Source organism: Pteropus medius, unplaced genomic scaffold (genome assembly GCF_902729225.1).
Source record: "Pteropus medius unplaced genomic scaffold, Ma_sr-lr_union100, whole genome shotgun sequence".
NCBI lineage: Eukaryota > Metazoa > Chordata > Mammalia > Chiroptera > Pteropodidae > Pteropus > Pteropus medius.
The window spans coordinates 49,576-76,758 of NW_024351540.1; the positions used below are offsets into that span (position 1 = coordinate 49,576).

Genomic DNA, 27,183 nt, shown 5'->3' on the forward strand with positions numbered 1-27,183 from the left:
GGCCCGGGATCCTAGCGCCCCTTGGACCGGCGCGTGCGCACTAGGTACGCAGCTTGCACGCAAGTGCGCGCTGCTGTGCGGAAGCGACTGCACGCGAGGTGTCGGCTGATTGAGAAGGCAATGCAGACTGACGCCAAGATCCGCACTGAGGTTGGAACAGAGTCCGGCCCTCGCGGCCCCGTCTGCAGCCTTCGGCACTTTGCCTGCGAACAGAATCTGCTGTCTCGGCCGGATGGCTCTGCCTCTTTCCTGCAAGGTAAGAGCTTAACCCAGGTAATACTGCCAGGGCCACGTTCACCCAGGTCGTATCTGTTTTAGGGGGCGGGTATGGTGTACCGTGCAAAAAGTGCCCAACTCGTCCGATACTAGCAGGTAAATGTCACTCCTGAACTGGTACACAACTTGCCCAGGTGGATACCACTAGATACGCTAGGATACGTATCTCTCTCTCTACCGACTAGAAGGGAGAAGATATCTCCACCCTCGTAAAACCTTAACTGGGGGTAAATGCCCCCTTTGATTAGATTCCGCTTCTGTCTCACTCACACACACACCCTGGGTCCACACATCCCAAGCTGAGGCATACCTGCCTATTTGCATAAATGCCCCGCAGACCGGCAGCTCTCCATTACCGGCTTAGTTACTCCCTGCCACGGCAGATCTTTCACCCAAGTAAATACTTCTCAGATTGAGGGTGATGTCCCCACCGTGGGATGAGAAAGATTTTCTCCACCCCCACCAATTGGGTAAATTGGCGTATCCCTTTGACTGGGATACGCATCTCCATATGAGCAAATACCCCTAAGATTGGGGTAGGTCTCATCAATTGGATAAATATCTCCTTTCTCTGGCTAAATACCTTTCAAACTCCCTGACCCAGGTCAATATTCCTCTAGAGATAAGCCTAAGGGTCACCCCCATAGATGCTTCAGTCCCCTCCCTAGGGCACTACCTTTTACCCAGTTACAAACCTGTTTCCATTCATTGAACACATGTGTTTGTGCTAAGTACTGTTCTAGGCACTGAGAAAACATCAAAAAAAATTTTTTTTAAATCTGTGATCTAATGGAGTTTACACTCTAGTCAAGAAGACAGTAAACAAGATAACCAAGTAAAATGCTATAGAAAAATATAGTAAGGAAGGGGAGAGTCAATATCAGGAGAGGTGGGCACTTTTCTCCATACACCATAACTGTCTTCTAAATAGGGTATGCCAGAGAGGGTTGAAGTGTTAAATAGGATGATCAGGAAAAGCCTCAATGAGATGATAACATTTGAATAAAGACCTAAAGGTAAAGTAGCAAACTCCGAAAATATCAGGAGAGCATGAGGAACAGCAGATGCAAGGGCCCTGAGGCAAGAACTTGCCCGGTATTTTTGAGGAAGTCAGGAGACCAAAGGCCTAGTGAATAAGATGTGAGCCACTGGAAGTTTTGCTCAAAAAAATGACATGATCTGAATATATTTTAACAGAATCTCTCTGGCTTCAGTGTTGCATGTAGAGGGTGTGGGAGAAAGGGAGATGATGAGGACTCAGACCAGAGTGGAAGCAATGGAGGTGGTGAAATCCTGGATGTATTTTGACAGTAAAGCCAACAAAACTCGCAGATGGTTTGGTTTTGGAGTATGAAAGGGATAATGCTAAGGTTTTTGCCCAGATCAGCTTTGCTAAGGAAAGATAAGTTCAGTTTGGAACATGAAGTTTGTGATGCCCAGTAGATATCACAGTGGCAACCTGGACTGGGCAATTGGACATACAGGTCTGGAATTCAGAAGAGAGACCCAATCTGGACATATAATTTGAAATCCTCTGGCTATAGATGGTATTTTGAGCTCTGGTTTAAATGAATTCACCAAGAAAATTGGAGTGTAGGCGGGAAAGAGAAGAGGTCCCAGGACTAAGCCCTGGGTCTTCTCACCTGTGAGGAGTTTTAGCAAAAGACGATGAGAAGGAGCAGCCAGTAAGGCAGGAGGAAAACCGAGAGGGCCGTGACCTGGATCCCAGAGAATGTGTTTGAGATGTAAGGGCCGAGCAGCTGCGTCAGCCCTACTGAGAGGTTGTATCACATGAGGATGGAAAGGCCCTGTGGGTTGGTGACGCTGTCAAGAGCCGCTCCAGTGGGGTGGTGGGGTCAAGGAGAAGAGGAAAAGGAAGCAGTGAGTGGGGACACCCCTTCGGGAGCTTAGCTGTCAGAAGGTCAGATAAATGGGGCAGGAGTTGAAGATGGATGTGGGTCCAGAGAGGAGAGAAGCGCTCCAGGGAATTGTTTTAGCCATGTTGCCAAGAAGGTGAGAGGAGAGGGTCTCTGTGCTCGGGTGGACCACAGACAGTTCCTCTGGGCCCCAGAGGCAGGGCAGATGTGGGTGAGGTCACCATACTATCTCCCCAGGAGATACCTCCATCCTGGCGGGCGTGTACGGGCCAGCAGAGGTGAAGGTCAGCAAAGAGATCTTCAACAAGGCCACGCTGGAAGTGATCCTGAGGCCGAAGATCGGGCTGCCTGGTAACTGGGCCCGGCCGGGTCTCCAGATGTTCAGTCCCCTGGGACCTCTCACCCAGCTCCTCCCTCACTGCCGTCCAGTCTCCACTGTCCCCTCTCATTTCCCCTCAGCTATTGCTATCTCTTTCTCTAGCTCTGCCTCTGAGTCTCTGTGCCCGTGTTTCTGTGACATTTCTCTTTGCCTCCAATCTCCTTTTGCCTGTATGTCTTTGTCCTCCCTTCTCCCTCTTCTTTCCATCCTTTTACCCCATCTGCCTCACTCTCGGGGGCTGGGCCCACCGAGATGGGCCTGGGCAGCAGCACGGGACATGGGAACTCTGGGGTTTTCCTACCCTAGGAGGCTCCCTTGCTGGATGCTGGAGGTGGCAGGGTAGGGTGGATGGCAGCCAACCTGGGCTGAGGCTGCATGCAGGCCCTTTCCAGAAGCTTGGGTGGGGCATCTGGAAGAGGGGAAGAGCCTAACCCTACCCGACCCCTGCTTTCCCCAGGGGTAGCGGAGAAGAGCCGGGAGCGGCTGATTAGGAACACATGTGAAGCAGTGGTGCTGGGAGCACTGCACCCCCGTACCTCCATCACCGTCGTGCTGCAGGTCATCAGTGATGCTGGCTCCGTATCCTTTCCCCACAAGCTGCCTCCTCCAGGGAGTCCTCCAGAATCTCTCTGATTGCCTCCCTTGCTGATGGCCATGTATGCACCCGCTACTAGTCAGAAGACCTCCAGATGTTTGACAGGCACCAACTAGTTGAAAAAGAATAGCAAATCGCTTGCGTGCTTACCACGTATCAAGCACTGTGTTAGTGCCTTACACATGTTAACTCATTTGATCCACACAGCAGGGTCAACTCACATATCTAGTAATCTGCAGTTCCCATGTTTCAGGTGAAGAAACTGAGCCCCAGAGAGGGGAAGTCACTCGTCCAAGATCACACAGCTCAAGGCAGCAGACACAAAACTCACGTCCAGGCTTGTCTGATTTCAAAGCCTGTGCCCCTGACCTCCACTCCGACCCTAAGCTTAGACTTGAGGCTCAGTGCCAGGGAAACACTGAGCAAGCAGAGCAGTTAGGTCAGCAGCTCAGCCTTGAAAGCTCCCCGTGGTTCGGGCCAGAGGTTGAGCCTGAGGACCAGAAACGGGCATTTCTAGTGGCCTCACTGTTGCAGGCACTTCGTAGACAGGAGGAGGGAAGGGCTGTGGTGACCCCATTTCACAGAGTGGGGAAAGCGAAGCTCAGGGGCGGTAGCAGAGGTTCAGTGGCAGAGGGGATTCTAAGCTGGGCCCTTATCTGCTATGCTCGACCCAGGGAGCAAACACTTAAGGAAACTGAGGTCCGGCCAGCTGTCCGAATCAGCCCTGTGCTTGCCCTCCACCGGGCCACAGCATCTCCCCTCCCATCCCCTGGACTGTGGGCTTCCCGGGGGCACTGTTAATGACCCCTCCCTCCATCTCCTTGCCAATCTGTCAGTGTAGCAACTGCCTGCCAGATTCCCGGGCTCCAGGCCTGCCTCTGCCCTCGGTTTCCCTGAAGGTGCTTAGCACGTGCCAGGACATACCTGTTGAATATCATGAGCCCTGATTGAGGCTCAGAGAGAGTAAGTCACTTGTTCAAGGTCACACAGCTGAGAGGTGGCAAAGTCATTTCTGTAGGCCAAGGTTGCTTGATCCCAGAACCACTGAGAACTCTGCCATACTGCCTTCCTGTGATCAGTTAGCGATGCTGCCATGAGCACCGTAGAGTGGCAGCGTGGACACTCTGCCGGCCAGCCCTGCAGTGGAAACGCTTCTTAACCACTCCCTTTGGCACCCAGCTCCTGGCCTGTTGCCTGAACGCTGCCTGCATGGCATTGGTGGACGCCGGTGTGCCCATGCGGGCCCTCTTCTGTGGGGTCACCTGTGCCCTGGACTCTGATGGGACTCTCGTGCTGGACCCCACAGCCAAGCAAGAAAAGGTAGGTGTGAAGAACAGGGTGGTACAAGGCCACAGGCAGACACTCTCTCTTCGTTCGCTAGGTCTTGCTTCTCCATGCTAGTTGTTAGCTCGTATCACCTCAGTCCCAAGCAGCAAGCTCTGCTCTGTTCATCAGGGCAAGTGCTAGAAACCCAACTCTGACCCCTTGAGCAGAATGGGAATTTGGTAACCTTTGGTATCAAACTCAGAAAAAACGGACATCTAGCTTGAGCCAGAGCCTCAAACGCCATTGCTTCATTTCTGTCCCTGCTCCCTTCTGCAGATCGGCTCCGTTCTTTCTGGCCAGCATCTCTCCTGAGGCTGCGACTGGTCCCTTAAGCTCAGTGCTTCCCATTGTAAGAGGCTCAAAAGCAAAGGAGAAAGCATTCCTCATTGTCTCAAGTTCACAGTGTCCTAGGGCCGTGGTTACTCTCGAGTTATTTGCCAGGTCAAATTCAGTTAGGAAAGCATAAAACCACTTAGGGGATTTCCAACAGGGAGAAGTTAATACAGGGAACTGGTTATAACAGTGTTGGAAATCTGAGGGAGCCAGAAGGAAGAAGGGGGACGCTCAGAGATCAGAAGCGTCTGGTCGGCTCCTCTGTGCCGTCAGAGGCGTCGCTAAAGTCAGTTTTGGATGCCCAGGCATTGCAGCTTTGCCCTGGCTGCTACAGTCCAGAACCCGCCACACCTCCGTGGCTACTGTGGCAGCTGCCACCACAGCACCTGCTCCTGTCAGAGTGAGGACCAGTGTGCTGGTCTCCCTCCTTCCTGACTCCCACCAGATGACTGGTGGAACCTAACTCGTAGGGGAGTCTGGGAAATACAGTTTGCCAGCTTCCGGCCCTAGCAGGACAGAGAACAGAGGGAGGCTAGGAGGCAGCAGGTAAATGACACCTGCACTGTGGCTACCTCTACAGGGCAGGAGTACGGTGCCCATCAGAACCGCGTGGGTGAAATCAGGTGTGGGAAGCAGTTCTACCAGAGGAAAGGTCATGTTAGCCAGGAAAGCTGGGAAGGCGGGGTACACAGACAAAACAACTACACTTAACACAGGAGTTTCTGGCTGCCAGAAAGCCAAGTTCCCTCTTTGGGATCAGCTGAGAGTGTGTGTGAGGGAGGAGTCCAGGTCCCCTACCTTCCACTCTTCGTCCCTAGGAGGCCCGGGCAGTCCTGACCTTTGCACTCGACAGTGTGGACCAGAAGCTGCTGATGTCTACCACCAAGGGGCTCTACTCCGATGCTGAGGTACCAGCATGTGGATGCGGGTGAACCCCAGATCCTTCCTTCTCCCACGACGTGGCCTTGTCCCAACTGCTCCACACTCAGAGATTCAGGGGGAGCCCCGTCCTTGCATCCCTTCTGCAAATAGAAGTTTTCAAACTTCATGGCCACAGAAATATTTGTGGGAATTTAAAAAGGGGAGCCCAATTTATGTGACAGGATAAGAAAAGAGGCCCTCAGGTTGAAATGGTGGAGGCACCTGGGCCCCCCAGCTTCCAGCTCAGAGCAGTCCCCCCGACCCCCTGAATTCCAAGTCTGAAGAACAGAGTTTGGAAGCTTGGGCCAAATGGTCTCCAAGGGCATTTCCAACCCGGACTTCCTGTGAAGTAAAGATTTGGGGTCTCAGGTTCCATGGCTTTTAACCCATTTCCTGTTTAGAAAAAGAAAGTGCAGCTCGCTGCCAGCATTAAACGTGCACAGGAATGCTGTGTTTTCTAGGATTCAACCTTTTTAGCGATCGAGAATCACTAAATTTTGTAAATGGAAATACCACTACTAAAAACAATGCTATAACTAAAAAGAATGATGTCATTCTTTTTCCAAAGACTGTGGAGATACTAGAGTGATGGGAAAATAATAAAAAGCTATTTTGTGGCAAACTTTGGGGGTGAGGTTAGATCTGTAATCTGTGAGTTATCGGAGCAAACGCTGCAGCTGCAGGTGCCGCCGACAAGTATTCTCGGGGCACACAGGAAATGGGTTAGGGTTATTTGGAGTCACAGGGCCGGGCTCTCAAATTCCAGGATCCCTCCAGGTCCGTGAGCTCTAAGGTTGTTGAGCTCTGTGAGGTCAGGTCTCTCCCAGCCATCAGGCTGCCCAACCCCATTGGTCTGAGGCCTGGAGCTGCGGGAAGCTGACCCCTGAAGCCCACGCCTCTGTAGTGTCCTCTTTCCCTCTATCAATGAGCCTGTGAAGTGGGGAAGAAGGAAATGCACTTGGAATAATCCCTTCCCCCACCTCCCTCACCTGGGGGGCAGGAGGGGTGCCGAAGTGAAGAGGGAGGTGGTAGGTTCGGGGGCCCCGGGAATCAGCCAGGCGGTGTATGGGTGCAGGGGTGGGTCCCCCCCTGCCCCCAGCGCCGCGGGACTGACCAGTCTCTCCCCGCCAGCTCCAGCAGTGCTTGGCTGCAGCCCAGGCCGCCTCCCAACACGTCTTCCGTTTCTACCGGGAATCGCTGCAGAGGCGCTACTCCAAGAGCTGAGGCAAGCTGGGGCAGGGCGCCCTCCCTCTGCCACCTTCCACCACCTCAGGCAGCGGCCCAGCCTTGCCTCTCCTTGTGTTCCCTGGGGCGCTTGTGGGCCTGTAGCTACAGGGGCCCCTGACCCGAGGACCCAAGATCACTAGGCTACAGCCTCTGGGTCACAGATCCCCCGCCCCCAGGAAAACACCAGTAGGATCACACATTGAATTAATCCATTTAGTCTAATAAATATCTGTTGAGCACCCACTGTGTGCAGACCCTGCTAGGTGCGGAAGACCCAGCAGTGAACAAGAAACCCAGGTCCCAGGTTGAAGGAGCGGTGGGGTGATGGACAAATAAAATCGGTGTTTGTCAGATGGTGGTAAATGCTGTGAAAATAACATAAAGCAGGGAAGTGGGGTTTGGGCGAGTTCATTTGGGGAGGGCACATTTAATAGGGATGCCCTCATGGAAAAGGGGACATCTGAGAGAAGCCAGGAGGAGGCCAGGAAGCGAACTCATGGACACGTGGGGAATAAGTCCCTGTGGAGGGTCGAGGACCAGCAAGGCGGCCGGCGTGACTGGAGCAGAGCCAGTGGGGGCAGGAGAGGGAAGAGATGGTCGGGACAGAATGGGCCCTGCAGGCTCGGAGGAGAATCTGGCTCTGACCCCAACAGCCCCGTGTGGTGGGGCTGTTATTATAGTTTTAAAATGAGGAAACAAGCTCAGAAGCCAGTTAGTTGTCCAGCAATGGAGCCCAAGTCCCACTCAGCCTGGTCCCAGGCCCTCACTGTCCGAACCAGCCCAGGGGGAGGCTGCCACAGCAGACTGCGGTTCCTCGTCTGTAAGTGGGGTGCCCGAGGCCTGGCGCCTATCAGGGCTGGTGGCACCCCCTCAGGGGCATCTGGAAATGTGGGCAGAGGGCATTTTTAGTTACCATTTGACTGTTCCCCCACCCTTTTATTTAGTGGGAAGGAGCCAAGAACGTGAGCATCCCGCAGTGAATTTCTCCCACAGCTGGGCCACGCGGTCTTCATATCCTGACAGTCACTGATGTTTGTGGGTTTGCGATGGGCCCTCTGTTGCGTGCTTCACATGTTCACACAGTCCCCACAACTGCCACTTTGGACCAGTGTCGTTTTCTCCCCCAGAAACCAAGAAGAAAGTTTGTGTATACGTGAATTATGTTCTGAGAGACACTCTGGGGAATGTCAAATGGGGAAGGGTCCTAGCGAGGTCACTAGGATGGCAGTAGACGGAGTGAGAAAACAGCGGCCTGTCACTCCATTACTTGGTAACAGTGGGCCCCGTTGAGTGAGCACATCTGTGTGCCTGTGCTAAGCGCTCAGGGCAGACGTCCGTTTCGCCTGCTGGGTGCCAGCAGTTTGATGTTACCGTGAGACTCCATCCCTCCTAGTCTCAGGCCATTTGATTCAACGGGGGCACGTGAGCTGCCAGGGCCCCTGGAAGGGGAAGCCTGCATAGATGAAGCCAGAAAGGAAAGAGGGCCAAGAGGTGGAAAGACCAGACCGTTTACATCATTTGAGACCCTGAATCCTGTTCTGTCACAACTTTCTTCCCTTTTCTTGCGTAAGGCAGTTGAGTCCGAGTTGAGTTTCTTCTGCCACTTGCCATTTACGTGTATGGCCCATTTGGCCCTCACCACGGCTCCCAGGTATGGAAAAAATGAGACCCATTTTGCAGAGGAGAAAAAGTGAGGCTCAACGAGAAGTCTCGGGCCGAGGTCGGTCGTACAGCCAATGTGAAGGAGTAAGGACTTGGCGCCCAGCTCTAATTCTCCACTGACCACCTCGGTGGTGAAAAGAACATTCTGCAACTTGCAAACCTTCAGCCCCTCAGCTTTCCCCTTCTCTGGCTCTGAGGTGCACGGGAGCACCCTGGGGATAGCCTGCCAGGCACCCCCAGCCCCACGTCCCCCCACACACAGACGGACACAAGTTTGGCTGCGTGTCTGGTATTTAATCTCACATCGTAGCGGCCAGGAAGGGATGCCACCGCCACCACAACCACCAGGACCAGGTTCTCCACTCGGCCCGGGGACGTGGGTGGCCAGCCTCTGCTTCACAGGGGGGGCCACACCAGCGGCTACGGCGGGTCTCGGGAGGCAAGGTAGGCAGCCAGGGTCACCAGGGCGGCTGTGTATGTGCACACGCCCAGCCCGATGGCCAGGACCCCCAGCAGGAAGGCGCGGCGGGAGGCAGCCCCTGCCCCCTGGACATCCCCCTTGGCCCAGGCCGTGTTAGTCTGTGGAGGTGTTGAGCAGTGGTGACTCAGGCACCCCTCTCCCCACAGCCCCAGCCCCTTCCCCATGGGACACACCCATTCGTTCATTCGTATATTCCAAAAACTCAGAGCACCACTGTGGGTCAGACACAGTTGGGCACTGGGGATACTGGGTGGCTAATAAAAATATACATGTATTAGTGTAGGCCAGCATTCTAAACACAGTGACCCTGAGGCAGGAACTATTTCCATTTTACTGATGACAGATACGAGGCACAGGGAAGTTAAAGTGGTTTGCCCACAGAGAGTGGCAGATTTGAAATCAGGTTCTCAACTGGGCAGCCCTCTGTGAATGAGGTAAAAAATGAGATAAAACCTCATTTTACCCCGGAATGTTTCCATGCAAATCCTCTCCATCTCTTTTTCTTCCCCAGGCATAGCTCGTCGTGTGTGTGTGTGTGTGTGTGTGTGTGTGTGTAATGGCGTGTGTGTACATATGTGTGCGCGCGCGTGCGCGCCTGTGTGTTTTGAATGCATTTTTCTCTTTTCTATCCAGTCCCCTCCCAGTCCCACACACAGACTGACCTTCTGGGCCAGGCAGAAGGCGGCAATGCCCACAGGCCAGAAACAGCACAGCATGGAGAAGATGGCCAAGCTGAGGTGGTCATGGGGTAGGAGCGGGGAGAGGAGGCTGCCCCCATCCCAGTCCGAGTCACTGTCACTGGATGACGCATCCTATGGGCAGGAGAGGGCTTGGGTGGGCATCTCCACCCACCTTCCCTGCCCCACTGCTATGCTCTCTGTAGCCCCCAAAGACCAATGCCAGAAACAGCAAGACAGAAAACTGTTCTAGGAGACAACCTCCTGACTTTACATTCTGGATGCTTCTGAGGGGAAGCTGTGGGTCCGATCTCCAGGGAAGAGCCCCGCCCACAACCAAAGCTCTGAGTTCAATTTCCAGGAGTTCACAGGTCCAATCCTGGATATGGCAACTGCTTATAATCTCTGATTTAAATGCCCCTTAAATGGAGACAGACACCAGTGCAGACAGGAACCCACAAAACGACAGAGATTCGGGGAGATGGTTCAAAACTGCCTGCTGAAACTATAGAGTGTGGATTTCACAATTTTTTTTTTTTAATTCTTGCATCAAATTGCTCACAAGACTTTAAGAAGTTACTGTAATGCTAAAACAAATGAAAACGTTACCAGAGAAGTCAAATCAACAGAGGCCTTTTTTGCCCTGCAGACATTTGCCAATCCCAGAAAAACTGACCTTTTCATTAAGACTTGAACCAGATTAAAGATGATCTTTCACTGGTAGTGCCCCTGGGCAGCTGACTGAAGCAAACCCAATCCTCTTTGGAGGAGGTTACCTTCATTTTAGGCCTCAAAATAATCTTTCTTAAAAATAATTTTGCAAATACCATGACCAGCCCGCAGTCAAAGTTAATCAGGCGCATAAGAAACCATGAATAAGAATGAGCAGAAATAATGCCCTCGACCTCTTCAAACAATGGAATTATCAGACACAATGTCAGAGTGATGTTTACTGTCACAATGTGGCAGACTGTGTTTTCCAAAAATGCCCACAACCATCTCTCCCGTCCCATGCGCTCTTCTTACAGTGTGACTGATACTCTTCCCATCAGGGGTGAGGTCTGTGCCCCTTCCTTGAATGTGGACAGGATGTGGCTCACTCATAATTGATGAAATGTGGTAGAAGTAATGCAACATGACTTTGTAAGTCAGAAAAGGTGAGGCAGCTCCTGCTTGGCTGAGACACTCAGGTGGGGGGAGGCTAGAGGCAAAAGGAGTCTGACTGCCCTGAAGCTGCCGTGCTGGAAGGAAGCCTCAAACCAGCCTACATGGGGAGACCCAGGTAGAAACCCCAAGACTACATGAAGAGAGAGGTGCCCAGCCAGCCCTCAGCTGCACCAGCCCCTGACTGTTGCAGATTTCAGCCACTGGCTGACTGCAACCTCATGAAATATCTCTAGGGCAGAACCACCCAACCGAAGCCTTTCCAAATTCCTGACCCTCAGAAACCATGAGTGATGATTATTGTTGTCGTTTTAAGCTACTAAGTTTTGCAGTGACTTCTTACACAGCGATAGTAACCAGGAAACCGTGTTTGAGAAATAAAAGACAAGCTTGACAATATATACGAAGAATACGAAATTATAAACGCGACATTAATTTGAAAAAAAGAGAGACCGGGGCCGACAGACACCTTGCACACCTGCCCCAAACGCCTAGAGGTGTGTCTGCTCTGAAGAGAAATAGATAAGAGCAGAGAAATCAGAAATCAAAGGTGAGGAAACAGAAATGAGAAGCAAATGTGGAGGGAAATAGGTAAAGAAACCAGGGGAGAGGGAGAGCAGGTCAACCACAACTGGAAACCTAGGAAGCCCAAGTGCTTCTGGGAAGTGAGACTCTAGGCTAAAGACAGGTGCCCCAGCCACCAGCTGTCAGATGCTGGCCACAGCTGAGATCACCTCCAGCCCGGTCCCCTGGCTGCCACTAAGGCCTGCTACTCCTACCTACCTCAAGGTCAGCAGGCCCTGGCTCCCCCAGGCAAGCGCTCACAGAGGAAAGAGGTGGTGGCAGGAACTGCCAACCTGTCAGGGACTCTGCAAAGGCTGTCTCTCCAAAGGGGGACCCCAGCTCTGGCTCGCCAGGCTTCTGGACTGGGGACTCGCAGCCTACACCTGCCAACAGGGGCTGTTGGAGCTCTGGAAGACTGGGCTTGTCCATGGCTGGGGAGAGGCTCCTGGAGGGCTTTCCTAGAGTAAGGGAAAGAAAAAGACAAGCTGTAAAAGTCTCACCTTCACCCTCCCTACTTCCAGCTCTGGAGAGACTCCGGGCAGAAACTAGTTAGTTCGACAATGCTCAGACCTATTTTACAGATAGTAAAACTGAGGCCCAGAGAGTAAAAGAGGCTGGCCCAAGTTGTGAAGAGAACTCAGGGTCTGGACATTCAATTCTGGGCTCCTCTCTGCTCAGAAAAAAAACCATGTACCTGTTGCGTATTTATTCCAAACCATGTTTACACACTTGCCCCGTGAACTACACACCCATCCTGGGTTCACACATGACCCCTCTCCCCCACATCCCTCCCCGAATGCCACTTTGCACTTCACTCTAGTATACACTCCCAGGGTCCCCCAAGCCTGCATACTCTGAATACCCAAGTCCTCACCCACATACCCATCCAGACAAACCCAACCCCACCTCCACCTACATGCATTCATCCCCCAAGACTCTTTGTGTACTTGCCCCAGACAATATCAGCTCACAGAAAACATCCCTCCTTACACACGCATCCCGTGACTCCTTGCACACGCCTAATCCCCCAGTAACAGCTCCCTCAACATGCACACACAGAGGCTTCTCACACACGCGCCCTTGGACTTTCTCCCCTCTTCTCATCACTTCCCTTGCACACCTACCCCAAACACCGGGTCCGTGCACCGCTCCCCTACTCCATTCACACCCATGACCGCTAGTTCCGCAGACACCTCCTTGGCACACCTCCCCCATGACACCCCCAAACCCACCACACAGTCGTACACGTTCAACCGCAAAGAATATTCTCGCCCAACGATCACCCTGGGGACCCCCAAGCTTCCCGCCCTCACTCCAAACCTGGCTGGAGCCGATTTCCCGGCCACGGGTTTGCCTCCCCATCCCCAACGCCAGCACCCGGGGGAGGGGCGTGCCCCAGGCCTGCGCCCCTCGCTCACCACCCACGGCCTGATGCCGGGAACTCCTCGGCCCCTCTACCGACATTCGACCCGACCCTGCCACCCCGGGGTGGGGACCTCAGTGCGCCCCACGATCCCGGGGGCTGGGCCTGAGGGCGCTGCGCCTGCGCGCTCGGCCCGGCTCCCCTCTCGGCGCCCAGGCTCGCAGCGCGTGGGGGCGGGGATGGGGTCGCGGCGGCGGCCTCCGGGCTCCGCCCCCCGCAGCGGCCGGGGATGGGGCCTTGAAGGCCGACATCAGAGCAGGGCGCTGGGCCTCTACCACCCCGGGTGTGAGGGAGGAGACCGGGGTCTCCGAGGACAGCGGGCCCTGACCGTCCCCCTCCCCCAGCCCAGGCCCAAGCCCTGCGGGGCGCAGGAGGGGGCGCCCACCATCCTCCAGAGCCTTCCTGGATTGGCCCGGCCTCCACCCACCCCCACCGCCCTCCACCCAGTAATAATAACAGCAACTACCGCCAACTGTGTGCGCAGTTCTCAGTGCTTTACATATACATACATACATATATATATATATATACACACACACACACATACATACATACACGTGGACATGTCCTCAGAACGACCTAAGAGGCATTCTCACTTATTGTCCGGTTGTACAGAGGAGGGGACAGGCGCCAAGAGGTTAGGTACTTGCCGGAGAGCCCACGGGGCCACCAGTTCAGAGTGCAGACCACACCCAGACCGGGGTGAGTGCTCTACCCGCATCATCATCGCACTGATTCTTCTCCGTAGCTCTATTTTTATCACTATTTTGCAGGTCGAGAAACCGAGGCTCAGAGACGTGTTCTCAGCTGGCCAAGGTTAACTAGAACTTGGCCCAGCAGATTGTGACCCAGGGCCGTATTCCTTGTAGGCCCCGAGAAGGGGAGGAAGCAGAGGCAGAAGACCGGGTGGGGGGCTTCCAAAGAAAGGAGGCTGAGGTGGGAGTGGACCGGGGTGGGGTGACTGCTGGTTATCAGGTGGTGCAGGTAGTGATGAATCAGTGTTTGAACTCACACCGACCTGAGTTCCTTCCCAGGCTCTTCAAGGCACGTGCTATGTGACCTCTAGATAATGTTGTCGCCTCTCTGAACCCCAATTTTTTCATCTGTAAAACAGAGTAAATATTTCCTGCCTCTTAGATGTGAAAATGTCCGTGAACCACTTAGATTAGGTTAGATAAAAATGTCCCAACATTTACTCAAAGCTTGGCAGAGTAGGCTCTGAACATGATTGGTGATGTTTATAAATTCTATTATTTATATCCATCTCCATCAGTCTGATTAGGGGACTCTCCTCACCCTGCTGGCCTCCACCTCCTTCAGGGAGCCCACTCAGCTTGCACTGGCTTTCCCTTCCCAAAAGCCTTCCATCTCACCAGTCCCAGTCGGCCAAACTGAAGGATTCCCCTGCCTGATGTGGGGCCAGCCAGAGTTCCCTTGCTCCAGGGCTCCGGGCTGTGTGCCAAGAGTCCAGACGCTGGAGCTGGCACGGGACCCACTCCTAGGGAGAGCAGATGGCGTCTGCAAGTGCACTTGAATCAGCCAGAGTTCCTGGCAGATGACATGCGGGGACACCCATGGGGGGGTAGATGAAAGGAAAGAGAGAGCAGGATTGTTTCTCCAGCAGAGAGATACCCTGTTACTCTACCTCCTTAATTTCGCTCTGGCTGGTTTTTCGAATCACTTATCACTATGAAACATATCACACTCCTCTCCCTTATCCACAGGGAACACGTTCCCAGCACCCAGTGCATGCCTGACACCCTGGAGAGTACCAAACCCTGTGTTTACTATGTTTTCCTCTCGACACGCCTATGAAAAGTTTAATTGATAAATGAGGCACAGTAAGAGATTCACAACAATAATAATAAAATAGAACAATTATAACAATATACCGTAATGAAAGTTATGTGAATGTGGCCTCTCTCGAAATATCTCACTGCACCGTACTCACCCTCCTTCTCGTGATGATGTGACATGATAAAACACCTACATGAAGGGAAGCACAGTGAATGACTTAGGCATTGTGACATAACGTCAGGCTACTATTGACCTTCTGAAGATAAGGATGACTTGAATGCAAGCACTTTGATAACCGAGAATGCAAGTCAATCTGATAACCGAGAGGGCTACTGAGTGACTAATGGTCTGGGAGCGCATACCGCATTGATACGCTGGACAAAGGGACGGTCTGCACTGGGTGGAGCGGGACTGCGTGAGGTTTCATCCCGCTATTCAGAACAGCGCGCAATTGAAAACCTATAAATTGCTTATTTCTGGAATTTTTGATTTAGTATTTTCAGACCATGTTTGACCTCAAGTAGTTGAAACAGCGGAAAGTCAAACCAGGGATCAATGGGGACTACTGTACGTGTTTCTGGTGTTTGTAGTTCGAATCCTCCCACGTCAGTGTCAGCTCCAGAGGGCCCGAGATTTGATCTGTTTTGTTCCTTGCTGTGCCTCAGGGCCTAGAGTAGCACCTGGCACAATGTAGGCCTTCAATACATGTTAGTGGGCTGGGGGCACAAATTCCCACTTGCCTCGGTTTTTACTAATCTCTGAGTTCTGCGGGTCCCTTTGTCCCCTTAGGCCCTCCCCCAGAGATTCACTCACTTCTATTCCGATCTCCCTGGCCCCCATCAGCCTCATACAGTCTCCCCAACCCCACACCTTTCAGGGGGTCACAAGAGGCCCAGGCCTCTTAGGGTTTGTGATGATCCTGGAATATTAAACACAGGATTCCAGCCAGGATCATCAACAGAGGTTTAAACTATTGATGAAGGTATGATAAGGAAAAGAATATTTATCTAGTCTCAAAATATCTCCCCACAGATTACTTATTTTATTACAAAGGAAAACAATAGTATTAGTGGAGAATACTGGAGGCATCACCTTAGAAGTTAACATCACCAGTAATGGAACAAACTGAAATCATGTACCTCCTTATCTCCACTGAGAAGGACACAACATCATTTCTGTGGTTTTGCTGCCCAAATCCATCATCTGAATCTAATCATGAGAAAACATGAGACAAAGTCAAACTGAGGGACTCTCTATAAAGCCGCTGGCCCATGCTCCTCAAAAATGTCACTGTCATAGTGGTTACCAGAGGGGAGAGGGAAGGGGGGAGGTAGACGGGGTAAAGGGGGTCAAATATGTGGTGATAGAAAGAAATCTAACTATGAGAGGTGAACACACAGTGTAAATATATATGTGCCTTACTGTTAAAACATACAGCTGAAACTTATTGGATTTCTTTAACCACTGTCACCATAAAAAGTAAATTAATTCATTTTTTTAAAATGTCACTCACGAAAAATGAAACGATAATAAAAAAATTAAAAACCTGGCAGGCCCATTCTAGGTTAAGGTGAGTAAGGAAACATGACAACTAAATCCCAAGTATAATCTTGGATGGAGGGTGGATGGTGATAAAGTATGTTATTGGGACAATGGGGAAAATTCGAATATAAACTATAAATTAGATGATAATTCTGTATCAATGTTAAATTTATACTGTAGAAAATGTTAAATTGGTATTATGGTTATATAGGAGGCTCCACCCTTGTTCTTAGAATTTGACTGTCGAAAACAATTAGTTATGAATATGGTATATATGTATGTATTACATATATATATACACACACACATATATATACAGGCAAAAGGATTGAACGAAAATTTTGTGAAAGAGGAAATCCAGGGAAACAGTGAACATTAATAAAGGTAGTCAACTAGTCATCAGGGAAATGAAAATTAAAATCATAATTCGATACAAATACACAGCCACAAGAATGGCTAAAATGAAAAAGAACACCCCCACCAAGGGTTGGTGACGATGTGGGGGAGGGGGAACTTCATACCCTGCACATTGGTCTGACGACCAGGAAAACTGCTGGGCAGTGTCTGCTATAGCCGAACATATCCAATGACCGAACAACTCCACTCCAACCAGACGCAAACATATGTCCATCGAAAGATAAATTCCCATCAACAGATAGATAAATAAATTGTAGCATCTTCACACACAGGAAACTCTACAGCAATGAGAATGAAAGCTCTACAGCCCCAAGCAGCAGCATGGTTGAATTTTGCAAACAAACCTCTGAGCAAAAGGCAGCAGACACAAAACAATACATACTGTGTGATTTTATATAAAGTACAAAAACAGGCCAAATTAATGCATGTTCTTAGAAGTCCAGATAGTGCTTACGCTTGGGGGCGTCTTGGAAGAGGCACAACAGGCAACTCAGGGAGCTGCCCCTGTTCTTTTCTTGAGCTGAATTCTGGTTATCAGGAGAATTTAGTTTATGAAATTTAATCCAGCTCTTTATTTTTTCTTGTGCTTTTTCTTGTGCATTTATTTTTCTTGTGCATTTTCTTGTGCATTTTGACTTGTGCATTTTCCTGTACACATGTTATACTTCAAAACAGTAATTTTTGAAAAAGAGTGAGATCTTTATATACTGACATGGATAAATTTCCGAGATGTATCACCGAGTGACAAAAGCAAGATGTAAAACAATATGTACAGTTGTTATGGAAAATAGAATGGCAGTTCCTCAAAAACGTAAAAATAGAATTACCATAGGACCCAGCGATTCCATTTCTGAGTATATACTTAAAATAACTGAATGCAGGGTCTTGAAGAGATATTTGTCCATCCATGTTCATAGCAGCATTATTCACATTAGCCCAAAGGGGGCAGCAACCCAGTGTCCATCAACAACAGATGAATGAACAAAATGGGGCGTGTCTATACAATTGAGTGTTATTCAACCTTAAAGAGGAAGGAAATTCTGCTATGCGTCACAAATATGGATGATCCTTGAGGACATGATGCTAAATAAAATAAGCCAGTCATAAAAGGGCACATCCTAAATGATTCGACTTGTATGAGGTATCTAGATTAGTCAAATTCAGAGACAGAAAGTAGAATGGTGGCTGCCAGGAGCCGGAGGAGGGGATGATGGGGAGTCGTTTCATGGGTACAGAGCTTCAGTTTTGCAAGACAAAAAAAGAGTTCTAGAGGTTGGTTGCAAAATCATGTGCATGTACTTAATGCCACTGAACAGTACATTAAAAAATGGCTCAGATGTAAATTTTATATTATGTGTATTTTAACACAATTTTTAAAAAGTTAAAAATAAAAAGCAAAAACTACATAAATATCTAGTGTGCTCCTTTGTAAAAAAACATGTAAAATATTCCATTTCAGTAACAATAAAAACCGTCAATAATAGCAAACATTATAGAGCTTCCTATGTGCCAAGCACTATCCTAGATTCATTACGCATCTGTATTAGTTATCTACTGGTGCCGCATAACAAATTATCCCCCCAAACTTAGTGGCTTAAAACAACAAATATTTATCACTGACATAGTTTCTGTAGGTCAAGAATCTGGCGATGGCTTTGCTGGCTGGTTCTGGCTCAGGGTGTCTCATGAAGTTAGCCTGTTGGCAAGCTGCAAGGGTCTTCTGAATCTGACTGAGGCCGAAATATTTGTTTTCAAGATGAGTCACTCACACGGTGTTGGTTGTTGTCAGGAGGCCTCGATTCTTCCCCATTTGGGTCCCTCCATTAACTGCTTTACTACTGTCACATCATGATGGAGGACCTACAAGAGATGGAGGAGAATGCCTCCATGCTTTTCATGGTCTGGTCTTGGACATCACACAGCAACACTTCTGCTGCATTTCATAGGCTAGAAGCAGGTTACGAAGTGCAGCCTATACTGAAGGGGAAAGGAATTAGGCTCCACCTAGTGACAGGAGTGTCAAAGAAACTGTGGATGTATTTTATTTACTAATTTTTTTCTGTGGACATATTTTAAAACAGCTTCATGCATTCATTAAATTCTGACAACAGTCCAATGAGGCGGGTACTGTCATATATTCTAACATTACAGATGAGGAAACTGAGGCACTGAGAGGCTAAAGGTCAGAGAGAAGTGGCAGAGCCAAAACTTAAATCCAGGCGGTCAACCTGGGAAGCATTTTCTTAATCATTAGTATCAACCGGTGGGGAATAAATCAATTGAAGAAAAAATATTTAAGAAGGGGCATTGACAGGATCTAATGACTGGTTGGATGTGTGAAGTGATAGCGTCTAGGACAACACCCCAGCACAACCTCCATAATCCTTTTATTCTGAGAACTGTGTATCCAAGAGAGGCAGCATAACAGAGAGGTTAAGAACATAAAGTTTAGGGAAAGAGTCAGGCAGAAGTGTGATCAATCTGGCTTAAGGCAAATAATTTTGCCCCAATTTTTTCATCTTAAATAAAGCTGATAATATAACCTACCGAGCAGGATGTCTGTGAGGAATAAAGGAGATTGTGCATGCATAAAGATCAGTTTCTGGAGTCTGGCACAAAGAAATCACAACAAATGGTAACTTTCAAGTATACCTATTAGTGAAATATTATCCCATCGAGTTGTTTTATTTATATAAATATTATCCTATTGAAATGTTGCCTCCTCCCTATAACTTTGAGTTGGTGACTCTAATTTTTGTAACCTCATTTTGCTAAAAAGTATGGGAAGTAAGGGAATGAATTCCCTTTGGACTCCTGGTCTGGGCTGGAGGCACTGAGGTTCAACTGGATTGATAGCGTGGGAAAGGCAGTGCTCAGGGAATCAGAATGTGAGTGCCTCGAACTGTCACTCTCCTTGTGCCCATTACATGGCTGAGAAACTGAAACCTAGAGCCATGCAAGGTCACAAGACAAGTAACTGGCAGAGCCCAGTTTTCAAGAACCGGATTTTCTGCAGATAAAGGGGCTTCAGTTCCTCATTTCTCACACCTCTTCCCCACACCCCACTCCTTGCTCAGATCAGCACTAACAGAAGAACTGGGCAGTATTTCTGGGGAGGAAGTTGGATTATCAGTCCCGTGGAGCCTGGGGAACTCTAAAAAAGGAAGGAAACCCCTCTCCACAACTTCTCGAGTATCTCTGAATAAGGAAGGATTTTTTTTCTAGTCATGAGGCAGGAGAATGTACTCTCCAGAGAGAAAGTGTCCCCCTTGACCCTGGCTCTAGTCTCTGGTTTGCGGTCCCGGATGGACGAGAGTTTGGGGGGGGCGTGGCACCGCACCGAGGGATTTGTTTATTTTGTGAAGAGGGTATCTGGAAGAAACAGTCAACGCTCAGACTTCCTCAGCCACACTTTAGATGGCGGCTGCCAGGCCACGCCCCAAATGGCGGAACCGGGTGTGTGGCCGGAGAGACGCTTTTCCTAAAATGGAGAGGGAGAGAGAGAACGTCCATCACAGCTTAGCCCCGCCCACGAGGACAGCTAGGGCCAATTACCGATCCCAGGGCGGGTGCAAAGCCAGGAAGGGAGGCTGCTGTTGTCATAGCAACAACTAGGGATCCCGAAGGCGGGCGCAGCCTCTAAGGGATCGACGCCTCCGTTCTCTAGCTGCCCAGAAGGTCCTGGGAGTGGCGCGAGCCAGGCCTAGGAAGCCAGCGCCCGCTGGACAGGTCAGGACCATGAACACCAATCTCCGCTGCCGCTTTCGCACTTCCTAACCGTTAGGTTTTCTGAGGTAAGAATGGCGCATGCGTAAGCTTAGAGGCGGGACTTTGGTACCGTTGCACTTAAGACGCATGCGCCTCATAGACGGGGTGGGAGAATCTTCGGACCTGGGGGCGGGGCTTTGTACTTGTGGGCGGGGACATCGGCCCTGGGGGCGGGGCTTTCCGCTGGGAGAGGTAATTTAGAGGCCGGCTGATTGGATGTCCTCTCCTCAGCCCAGCCCACCCTAGCCCCTCATTTTTTCGGGGCTCTCCTGGGAAGGCAGCTGTGATTGTGTGGCCCACCCTCAGTGGTTTGACGAAACTAGCTTGGAATCCTAATACTGCCCCTTATTTGGAGGGCCACAGTTTCCCCGTCTGTAAGGTGGAAATAGTGCACTTACTCATAGGGCTGTGATATTTTTCCCCTCTCAGGGCCATGGCTGAGGTGCACGTGATTGGACAGATCGTGGGGGCCACCGGTTTCTCAGAAAGTAGCCTCTTCTGCAAGTGGGGCATCCACACAGGTATTCCCAAGCCTGGTACATTTCCCCCACCAAGACCCCCAAATTAGAGGTTCCATCCTCTTTCCTTTACCCACTGGCCCAGTCCCTGATCCTCATCTTCCATTGGTTCTCAGGACTCCTAGCCCCGACCACACTGTCCACGTGAGTCTCAGGCTCCCTTCTTATCCCTCCCCATCCCATCTCTAGGGACTCTGGTTCCCACTCAATGAACACACAGCCCCTAAGGATATGGGACCATAGATTAGACCACAAACACACTCCCAATCCTCAGAACACTAAACAGCCCTAACTCTACTGCTGGGGCTTCATTCACTGTCTGAGGGGTGCCCTAGGTCCCTCCCCATTCTTAATAATTCTTTGCTTAACAGTCTCCATTTACCGAGTTGCTATAAAATGGAAGTTGCTATCCCACATTTAGAGGCGAGGCCACCCTCCCGTATTCATAATTCTCTGTGACAGTGTAGGAGCCCTGTACTAGCAGTCATCCAAGTCCATCCACCTGGCCCTGGAGGTACCTCAGAGGCCCCAATTTTCATGTCTCCCCGTGTGAGGTGGTATAGTGTAATGGTTAGGGCTGCCAGATCTGGACTCAAACACTAACTTCCCCCACCAATTAATTGGGGGCCTTTAGACTTGACCTCTCCAAGCCTCAGTTTCCTTGTCTGAAATTGAAGCTAATAGCAGCCAGAGGCAGCACAGGACTGCGGTTAAGAGCACAGACTGCCTGGGTTCAAAACCAGCTGTTTGCACTCGTCTTTGTTTGGGCTTCCCTGTCTGTACAATGGGAATAATAACAGTTCCTCGTGGGGCGGTCGTGAGGGCTAAAGGAAGAGCAACAGCACTCTGGAGAGGGCCTGGCCTAGTAAGTGCTCAGTGTTTGCCCTGCTCGGGTAAAAATCGGATGTAAAGCCAATTTTTATATGTTGCCCAGCACAATAAATGCCCATGAAGGGAGTGCAGCTGTTGTCCTAATCATCACTTTCGGCCCCGGGAAATTGTGGTCCTCCAGCTAAGCGGATGAAGAGGCGGCCCCGGAGTCCGACCCGGCTCCCAGTCTGGGCTCCGCCACTCACCTGCTCTGTGACCCTGAGTGGGTGCTTTTCCCTCTTGGAGCCTGTTTCCCCATCTGTAAAGTGGGATATTTGTCCTTCACAGGAGTGCTGGTAAATGTTACATGTGACAAGCCTACCTCAAGGCCTAGTGCTTTCTTCACTTGGCCCAGAAGAAGCGATAGCCATATGGTTTTTATTATCTCAGGGAGCTGTTGTGCGGGGCAGTTAGTCCCGCAGAGAGCTCAGGGGCAGTCGGATAAAGGGCTTGGGCACTGCTGTGAGACAGAGCTCAGTTTGAATCCAGCTCCATCCTGGGACCCTGGTCTGCTGCAGTCCTGCTGTACTTCCAGCATGGAGAACAGTCCTTGGCACGCAGCAGGTGACCAATAAATGTTCATGGAGTGAATGGCCAGGTGCCTTTCCTTCTAAGAGTCTGTTTCTTTACCTGTAAAATGGAGACTATATCAGCACCCACCTCCTAGGCTCATTTATTTGCCAAAAAAGCATTTATTGAGCACCTTCTGTGTACCAAGGTCTGGGTTTGAGGTCCAGGGGATCTAGCAATGTACAAGATCCCTGCTCTCCTGGGGCTCACAGGAGGACAGATAAAGATAAATAAGAAGATAAATGAGTGTAATGATTACAGATAGTGGTAGGTACTAGGAAGAAATGAGATGTGATAATGTGATAAGTCCTAGTTTCGGGTAGAAGCATGAGGGAGAACCCTCTAAAAGTGGCACTTGAGCTGATCCCCAATGGATGGGAAAAAGCCAGGCATGGGGACATCAGGAGCAGAGCTTTCTAGGCAGAGGGAACAGCCAGTGCAAAGGCCCTGAGGAGAGATCCAAAACAGAACCCGTGAGGCTAGAGGGTGGCGAGGGGTGAGGAGAGTAATGAGAGAGGAGTTCAGGAAGGGGCACACAGGCCAGGGCGTGCAGGGCCTGCTGGGCTGTGGGGGAGCCTGTAGACTGGGGGCGGGGTATGGATCAAGAGTCCTAGAGGACAGATTAAACAAATTCATCACCAAAGCGCTTAGCGCGGCGTCTGGCCTTTGGTAAACATTTGGTGCCTTTTCGCTGTTACCGTCATCCTCCGTAGGACTGGTATTATTGTGTGCCTTTCACAGTGTGCCCAAGCTCCTTTGTGACGGGCACCCTTGGCCCCATCTCAGTCCTTGGACTAGGCCTCTAAACGTGGGGTGAGAATAGTAACAAAGGATACCCGACACTTAGCCAGCACTCGCTATGCCCCAGGCACTGTTCCGAGTGCCCTGTATGTATTAGTTCATTTAATCTCAAGAAATGATAAGGAACGCATTATTATCACACCCAGTTGACAGATGGGGAGACTAAGGCAGGGAAAGATAACTTGCCCAAGGGTATACAGGCAGGAAGAAGTAGTGCCAGGAGTTGAACCCAGATGTTTGGCTCCAGAGTTCACATTTTGTAACCCTTGTCGCCCAATGCCAGGGAGAAGTGGGGTCCTGTCTCCACGACGGCCTCCCCTTCCTGATCGCTGCCTCCCACCCCTCCCTGCCCCTCGGTGTCCTGGCTCTCATTGCAGGGGCGGCGTGGAAGCTCCTGTCAGGCATACGGGAGGGCCAAACGCAGGTGGACACCCCCCAAATAGGGGACATGGCCTACTGGTCCCACCCCATTGACCTGCACTTCGCCACAAAAGGTCTTCAAGGTGGGTCCCCAGCCTGGGCCCTGGGCCGGGCTGAGGGGTGGCAGTTAGCAGCACCCCATGCTGCTGAGACTGGGAACACCAAACCCTGTCCCCGCTCCCTCGCCCTTTGCGTCCCTTTCGCACCCAGGCCTGGCCCTGGAGAGGCTGTTAGGAGGCCTCCCTGGGCTGACTCTGGAGTGCGTCAGAGGCCAGGGGCGGAGGGGGAGAGGGGAAGGTAGAAACCACCAGGAGAGGGGAGGTTGCTTTCGGAGAGATAAACCAAGAGTCTTCAATCAGGAGGAAGCTGGGAGGGGTTATGAGAGAGGCCAGGCTCCTCGGCTGATAAGAGGGGAAATGAGTATTTGGGGGAGGGAGGGTACAGAACATCTTTTCTGGTGGAAAATTTGGGTCATACTGAGTGGATTCCAGAAAATAGCCTAGGTAAATGTGCCATATATATCAACAATATAAATAATATTTACTGAGTGCCTGCCCTGTGGTGGGTGATGTCAGGGAGATGTCAGCGATTGAGACAGCCCCCAGCCCTGTCCTCACAGCGTTCACCATCCCATGGGGAAGACAGAGCTGTCCCCAGAAAATGGCAGCCCAGAGTGGGCAGGCCTGGGATGGGGGAGTCTGGATGGCTATGGGAGCCCAGAGGAGGCTCCTGACTGCTGGTGAGTTCAGGAGGGAGGGCTTCCTGGAGGAAGGGATGTTTGAGCTTTGCCATGAAGGGCCACAGCAAATAATAGGAGCTAATAGGGCAGAGAGAAAGAAGGTTTCTAGGCAGAGAGCTGTGTACGGAAGGCTCAAAGGGTAAAGTGAGCCACAGCATTTGGAGGATGGAGGGAAAGCAGGAGAGCTGGAAGGGTCCAGATGGTAGGGGACAGGCCATGCAGAGCCTTGAATGCCAGGCCGCAGAGCTGAGGCCATCTCCCGAAGGCCCCGCAGAGCCACAGCAGGCAACTGACAAGTCAGGTTTTGCTTTTAAAGGGTGATAGATTGGAGGATGAGGCAAGCGACTGTCCTTTTACTCTTCAGACCCCCAGGCCCCAGTGTGGGTATCATCCTCGCCTCTTCCCAGCCCCCCTCCCATTCTGTCCATCAGGAAATCCCATTGGCTCTACCTTTGAAATGCATACTACGCCTCACCACTTCTCCCCCATACCCTAGTCTGTCCGCTCTCACCTCTCACCTGGGCCATTATGGTAGCCTCTTCGCTGGTGTTCCCACCCCACCCGCATAGGCTGTCCCTCTGGGAACGTCTAAGTCAGGTCACATTCCTCCTCTGCTAAGAACTCTCTGAGTCCCCTCTCTCTCAGGATAAAAGCCAAAGTCTTCCGTGGATCTCAATGCCCTGAATGATCTCGTGCTGTCACCTCCCTTTCTCCTTCTGTCAATGGCCTCAAGCTACACTGGCCCCACCAGACACCTCCCACCAAGGGCTGTTCCCTCTGCTGGGAGCACTCTTTTCCCTAGATGTCAACATGGCCCGCTCCCTTCCCTCCTTGAAGCATTTGCTCAAATGTCACCTCAGTGAAACTTGTCTTGATCACCCCCTTTCTAAAACTGCATCCCCACCCCCATCCTACCCAGCTTTATTTTTCTCCAGAGCAGTTATCACCATCTGACATACCCTATAATTTGCTTATTTACTACGTTCGTTGTCTAGGATGTCAGTTACACAAGGGCAGGAATTTTTGTCTGCTCTGTTCACCAGTGTGTCCCCAGCTTCTACAACGGGGACTAGCACAGAGGGGCTCAGAAGGGAGGGTGAGATGGGGCCAGCTTTTCAAGGGTTTTGCCTACCAGACTGAGGAACTAAACTGTATTCAGAGGATACTGGGAAACGTATGGAAAGGAGAGAAAGGTGCTTCCCAATGCCAGATGGAAGGTAGATTGAAGGGGCAAAAAAGAAGGCCCTGAGCCCAGAGAGAACAGGGTGGGCCATGGGGTGGGAAGGAGCGAGGCGGCTAGGACAAGCCCCAAGGCACTCATTCACCAGGGGACTGGGCTTCCCAGAGATGGGGACACAGAAGAGAGAGAAGTCAGCAGAGGATAGATCCATGTTGAGGTTGGACTTCATACTGAGGGCACTGGGGAGCCATGGACAGGTTTTAAGCAGGAGAGGAACATAGATTCAGAAAGATCCCTTTGGCTGGGAGTTCAGAGAGGAGGCTGAGGAAGAAAGGCAGGGGGGTAGGGACTGGGCCTGGAGTCTCCAGTGGGGATCCAGGAGGTGGGGATCTAGAAGCAGAAGACGGGGCTGACTCCATCCCTCCTTCCCTCCCTCCTGTCCTGCAGGCTGGCCCCGGCTCCATCTCCAGGTGTGGTCCCAGGACAGCTTTGGCCGCTGCCAGCTTGCAGGCTACGGCTTTTGCCACGTGCCCAGCAGTCCAGGAACGCACCAGCTGGACTGCCCCACATGGCGGCCCCTGGGCAGCTGGCGGGAGCAGTTGGCACGGGCCTTCGTAGGTGGCGGGCCTCAGCTGCTGCATGCGGATGCCATCTACAGTGGGGCTGACCGCTATCGCCTGCACACAGCTGCCGGCGGCACCGTGCACCTTGAGCTGGGTCTGCTTCTACGCCACTTTGACCGCTATGGCGTCGAATGCTGAGGGACCCTTCCTCGCCGGCCCCCATCCACACCCCTGGACGCCCAGTGAGGGCCAGGATGGCACAGTGGTAGAAGCATGGGCTCCGGAGACGGTCAGACCTGACCCCAGCCAAGGCTTGATATGGCTTCTGTCCTGGTTAGCACCTCAAGCCTAGTGGCTGTCCCTCTGGGGTCCAACTTCCCCATCTGTGAAATGGCAGCAAGCGTGTAGAGTCCCACGGGTTTGGGGGAGAAGAGACTGTCTCACATATGGAAGTGTTCAATAAAGGAAAGCAGTTCTGACAGGTGTGGGTTCCTTCCTGACCTCCTGACCTGTCAGGTGGCCTGTGCCCCATCCTCCTACTGACACCTTCCTTCCTCAGGCCCCACCTTCTGACAGATCTGCCTCCCCCATCCTTCGCGTCAGACTCTGACGCCCCTCCCCACTCTGGGTGCCCCTCTTATGACTCCCTCTCCATGGGGTTCCCTTCCTCTGTGCCCCTCTCCCCACTGGGTCCCCTATCTCCTGGCTGACCCTCGCCCCTTCTGCCCCCGCCTCCCACTCTCTCCGTTCTGAGTCCCCTCCTCTGATCTCCTGTACCCTGTGTCCCCATCCTCTGATTGAGCCTTGCCTGCCAGGTCTTTATTCGGTGACCTCTGCACAGCCCTCAAAGCCACAGGCAACCTCCCGCTTCGGTAGCGCTCCGCCGCCAGGAGGCAGCACCCGGTTCATGGGGCGGGGCCGGGGTGCCCGCCCCCTACCCCCGGGGCTTAAGGGACCCCCCTCAGAGCCCGCCCACGCGAGCTGAGGTCGGCGGCCCGGCCCCCCCATGCCCGCCCTCCTGGGGGCCGCCCCCGCCCCGCGCGCTTCCTGGGTGGGGCCGGGGCGGCTTCAAAACCCCCTGCCGCCCCAGCCG

At 51.6% G+C, this 27,183-nt stretch overlaps 3 protein-coding genes across 5 annotated transcripts; 2 read left to right on the forward strand and 1 right to left on the reverse strand.

Moving 5' to 3' along the window:
• The first annotated feature begins 46 nt into the window (after positions 1-46).
• Positions 47-7,287, forward strand: EXOSC5 (exosome component 5). Its single transcript, XM_039842963.1, has 6 exons — positions 47-256; positions 2,391-2,504; positions 2,990-3,111; positions 4,307-4,447; positions 5,605-5,694; positions 6,839-7,287. The coding sequence occupies exons 1-6, from the start codon at positions 121-123 to the stop codon at positions 6,929-6,931; spliced, it is 696 nt and encodes a 231-aa protein (XP_039698897.1). The 5' UTR covers positions 47-120; the 3' UTR covers positions 6,932-7,287.
• A 1,375-nt stretch (positions 7,288-8,662) lies between these two features.
• TMEM91 (transmembrane protein 91) lies at positions 8,663-18,558 on the reverse strand. 2 transcript variants are annotated; one of them, XM_039842966.1, is made up of 4 exons: positions 18,526-18,558; positions 11,702-11,940; positions 9,740-9,889; positions 8,663-9,175 (listed from the first exon to the last, which is right to left on the reverse strand). In XM_039842966.1, exons 2-4 carry the CDS (start codon positions 11,909-11,911, stop codon positions 9,017-9,019), a joined length of 519 nt encoding a protein of 172 aa, XP_039698900.1. In that variant the 5' UTR covers positions 11,912-11,940; positions 18,526-18,558; the 3' UTR covers positions 8,663-9,016. The 2 variants fall into 2 exon arrangements, with proteins under 2 accessions (XP_039698900.1, XP_039698899.1); XM_039842965.1 differs by lacking the exon at positions 18,526-18,558 and adding an exon at positions 12,901-13,042.
• A 1,693-nt stretch (positions 18,559-20,251) lies between these two features.
• On the forward strand, positions 20,252-26,569 carry B9D2 (B9 domain containing 2). Of its 2 annotated transcripts, XM_039842961.1 has the most exons (5): positions 20,252-20,455; positions 20,859-20,950; positions 22,208-22,381; positions 23,566-23,691; positions 25,975-26,569. In XM_039842961.1, exons 2-5 carry the CDS (start codon positions 20,863-20,865, stop codon positions 26,286-26,288), a joined length of 702 nt encoding a protein of 233 aa, XP_039698895.1. In that variant the 5' UTR covers positions 20,252-20,455; positions 20,859-20,862; the 3' UTR covers positions 26,289-26,569. The 2 variants fall into 2 exon arrangements, with proteins under 2 accessions (XP_039698895.1, XP_039698896.1); XM_039842962.1 differs by lacking the exon at positions 22,208-22,381 and having other exon boundaries at positions 20,261-20,455.
• Positions 26,570-27,183: the final 614 nt, after the last annotated feature.

What these genes read in the sequence shown, in the direction of transcription:
- EXOSC5 (XM_039842963.1), top strand. Translation starts at nt 121, where the DNA reads ATGCAGACTGACGCCAAGATCCGCACTGAGGTTGGAACAGAGTCCGGC. An exon ending in TCATCAGTGATGCTGGCTCC is followed by an intron (nt 3,112 to 4,306) that starts GTATCCTTTCCC and finishes TTTGGCACCCAG; the next exon opens with CTCCTGGCCTGTTGCCTGAA. An exon ending in GGCTCTACTCCGATGCTGAG is followed by an intron (nt 5,695 to 6,838) that starts GTACCAGCATGT and finishes TCTCCCCGCCAG; the next exon opens with CTCCAGCAGTGCTTGGCTGC.
- TMEM91 (XM_039842965.1), bottom strand. Translation starts at nt 12,946, where the DNA reads ATGTCGGTAGAGGGGCCGAGGAGTTCCCGGCATCAGGCCGTGGGTG. An exon ending in CAGGGCCTGCTGACCTTGAG is followed by an intron (nt 9,890 to 11,701) that starts GTAGGTAGGAGT and finishes TCCTGCCCATAG; the next exon opens with GATGCGTCATCCAGTGACAG. An exon ending in CCTTCTGCCTGGCCCAGAAG is followed by an intron (nt 9,176 to 9,739) that starts GTCAGTCTGTGT and finishes ACACCTCCACAG; the next exon opens with ACTAACACGGCCTGGGCCAA.
- B9D2 (XM_039842961.1), top strand. Translation starts at nt 20,863, where the DNA reads ATGGCTGAGGTGCACGTGATTGGACAGATCGTGGGGGCCACCGGTTTC. An exon ending in CAAGTGGGGCATCCACACAG is followed by an intron (nt 20,951 to 22,207) that starts GTATTCCCAAGC and finishes TTATTATCTCAG; the next exon opens with GGAGCTGTTGTGCGGGGCAG. An exon ending in CGCCACAAAAGGTCTTCAAG is followed by an intron (nt 23,692 to 25,974) that starts GTGGGTCCCCAG and finishes CCTGTCCTGCAG; the next exon opens with GCTGGCCCCGGCTCCATCTC.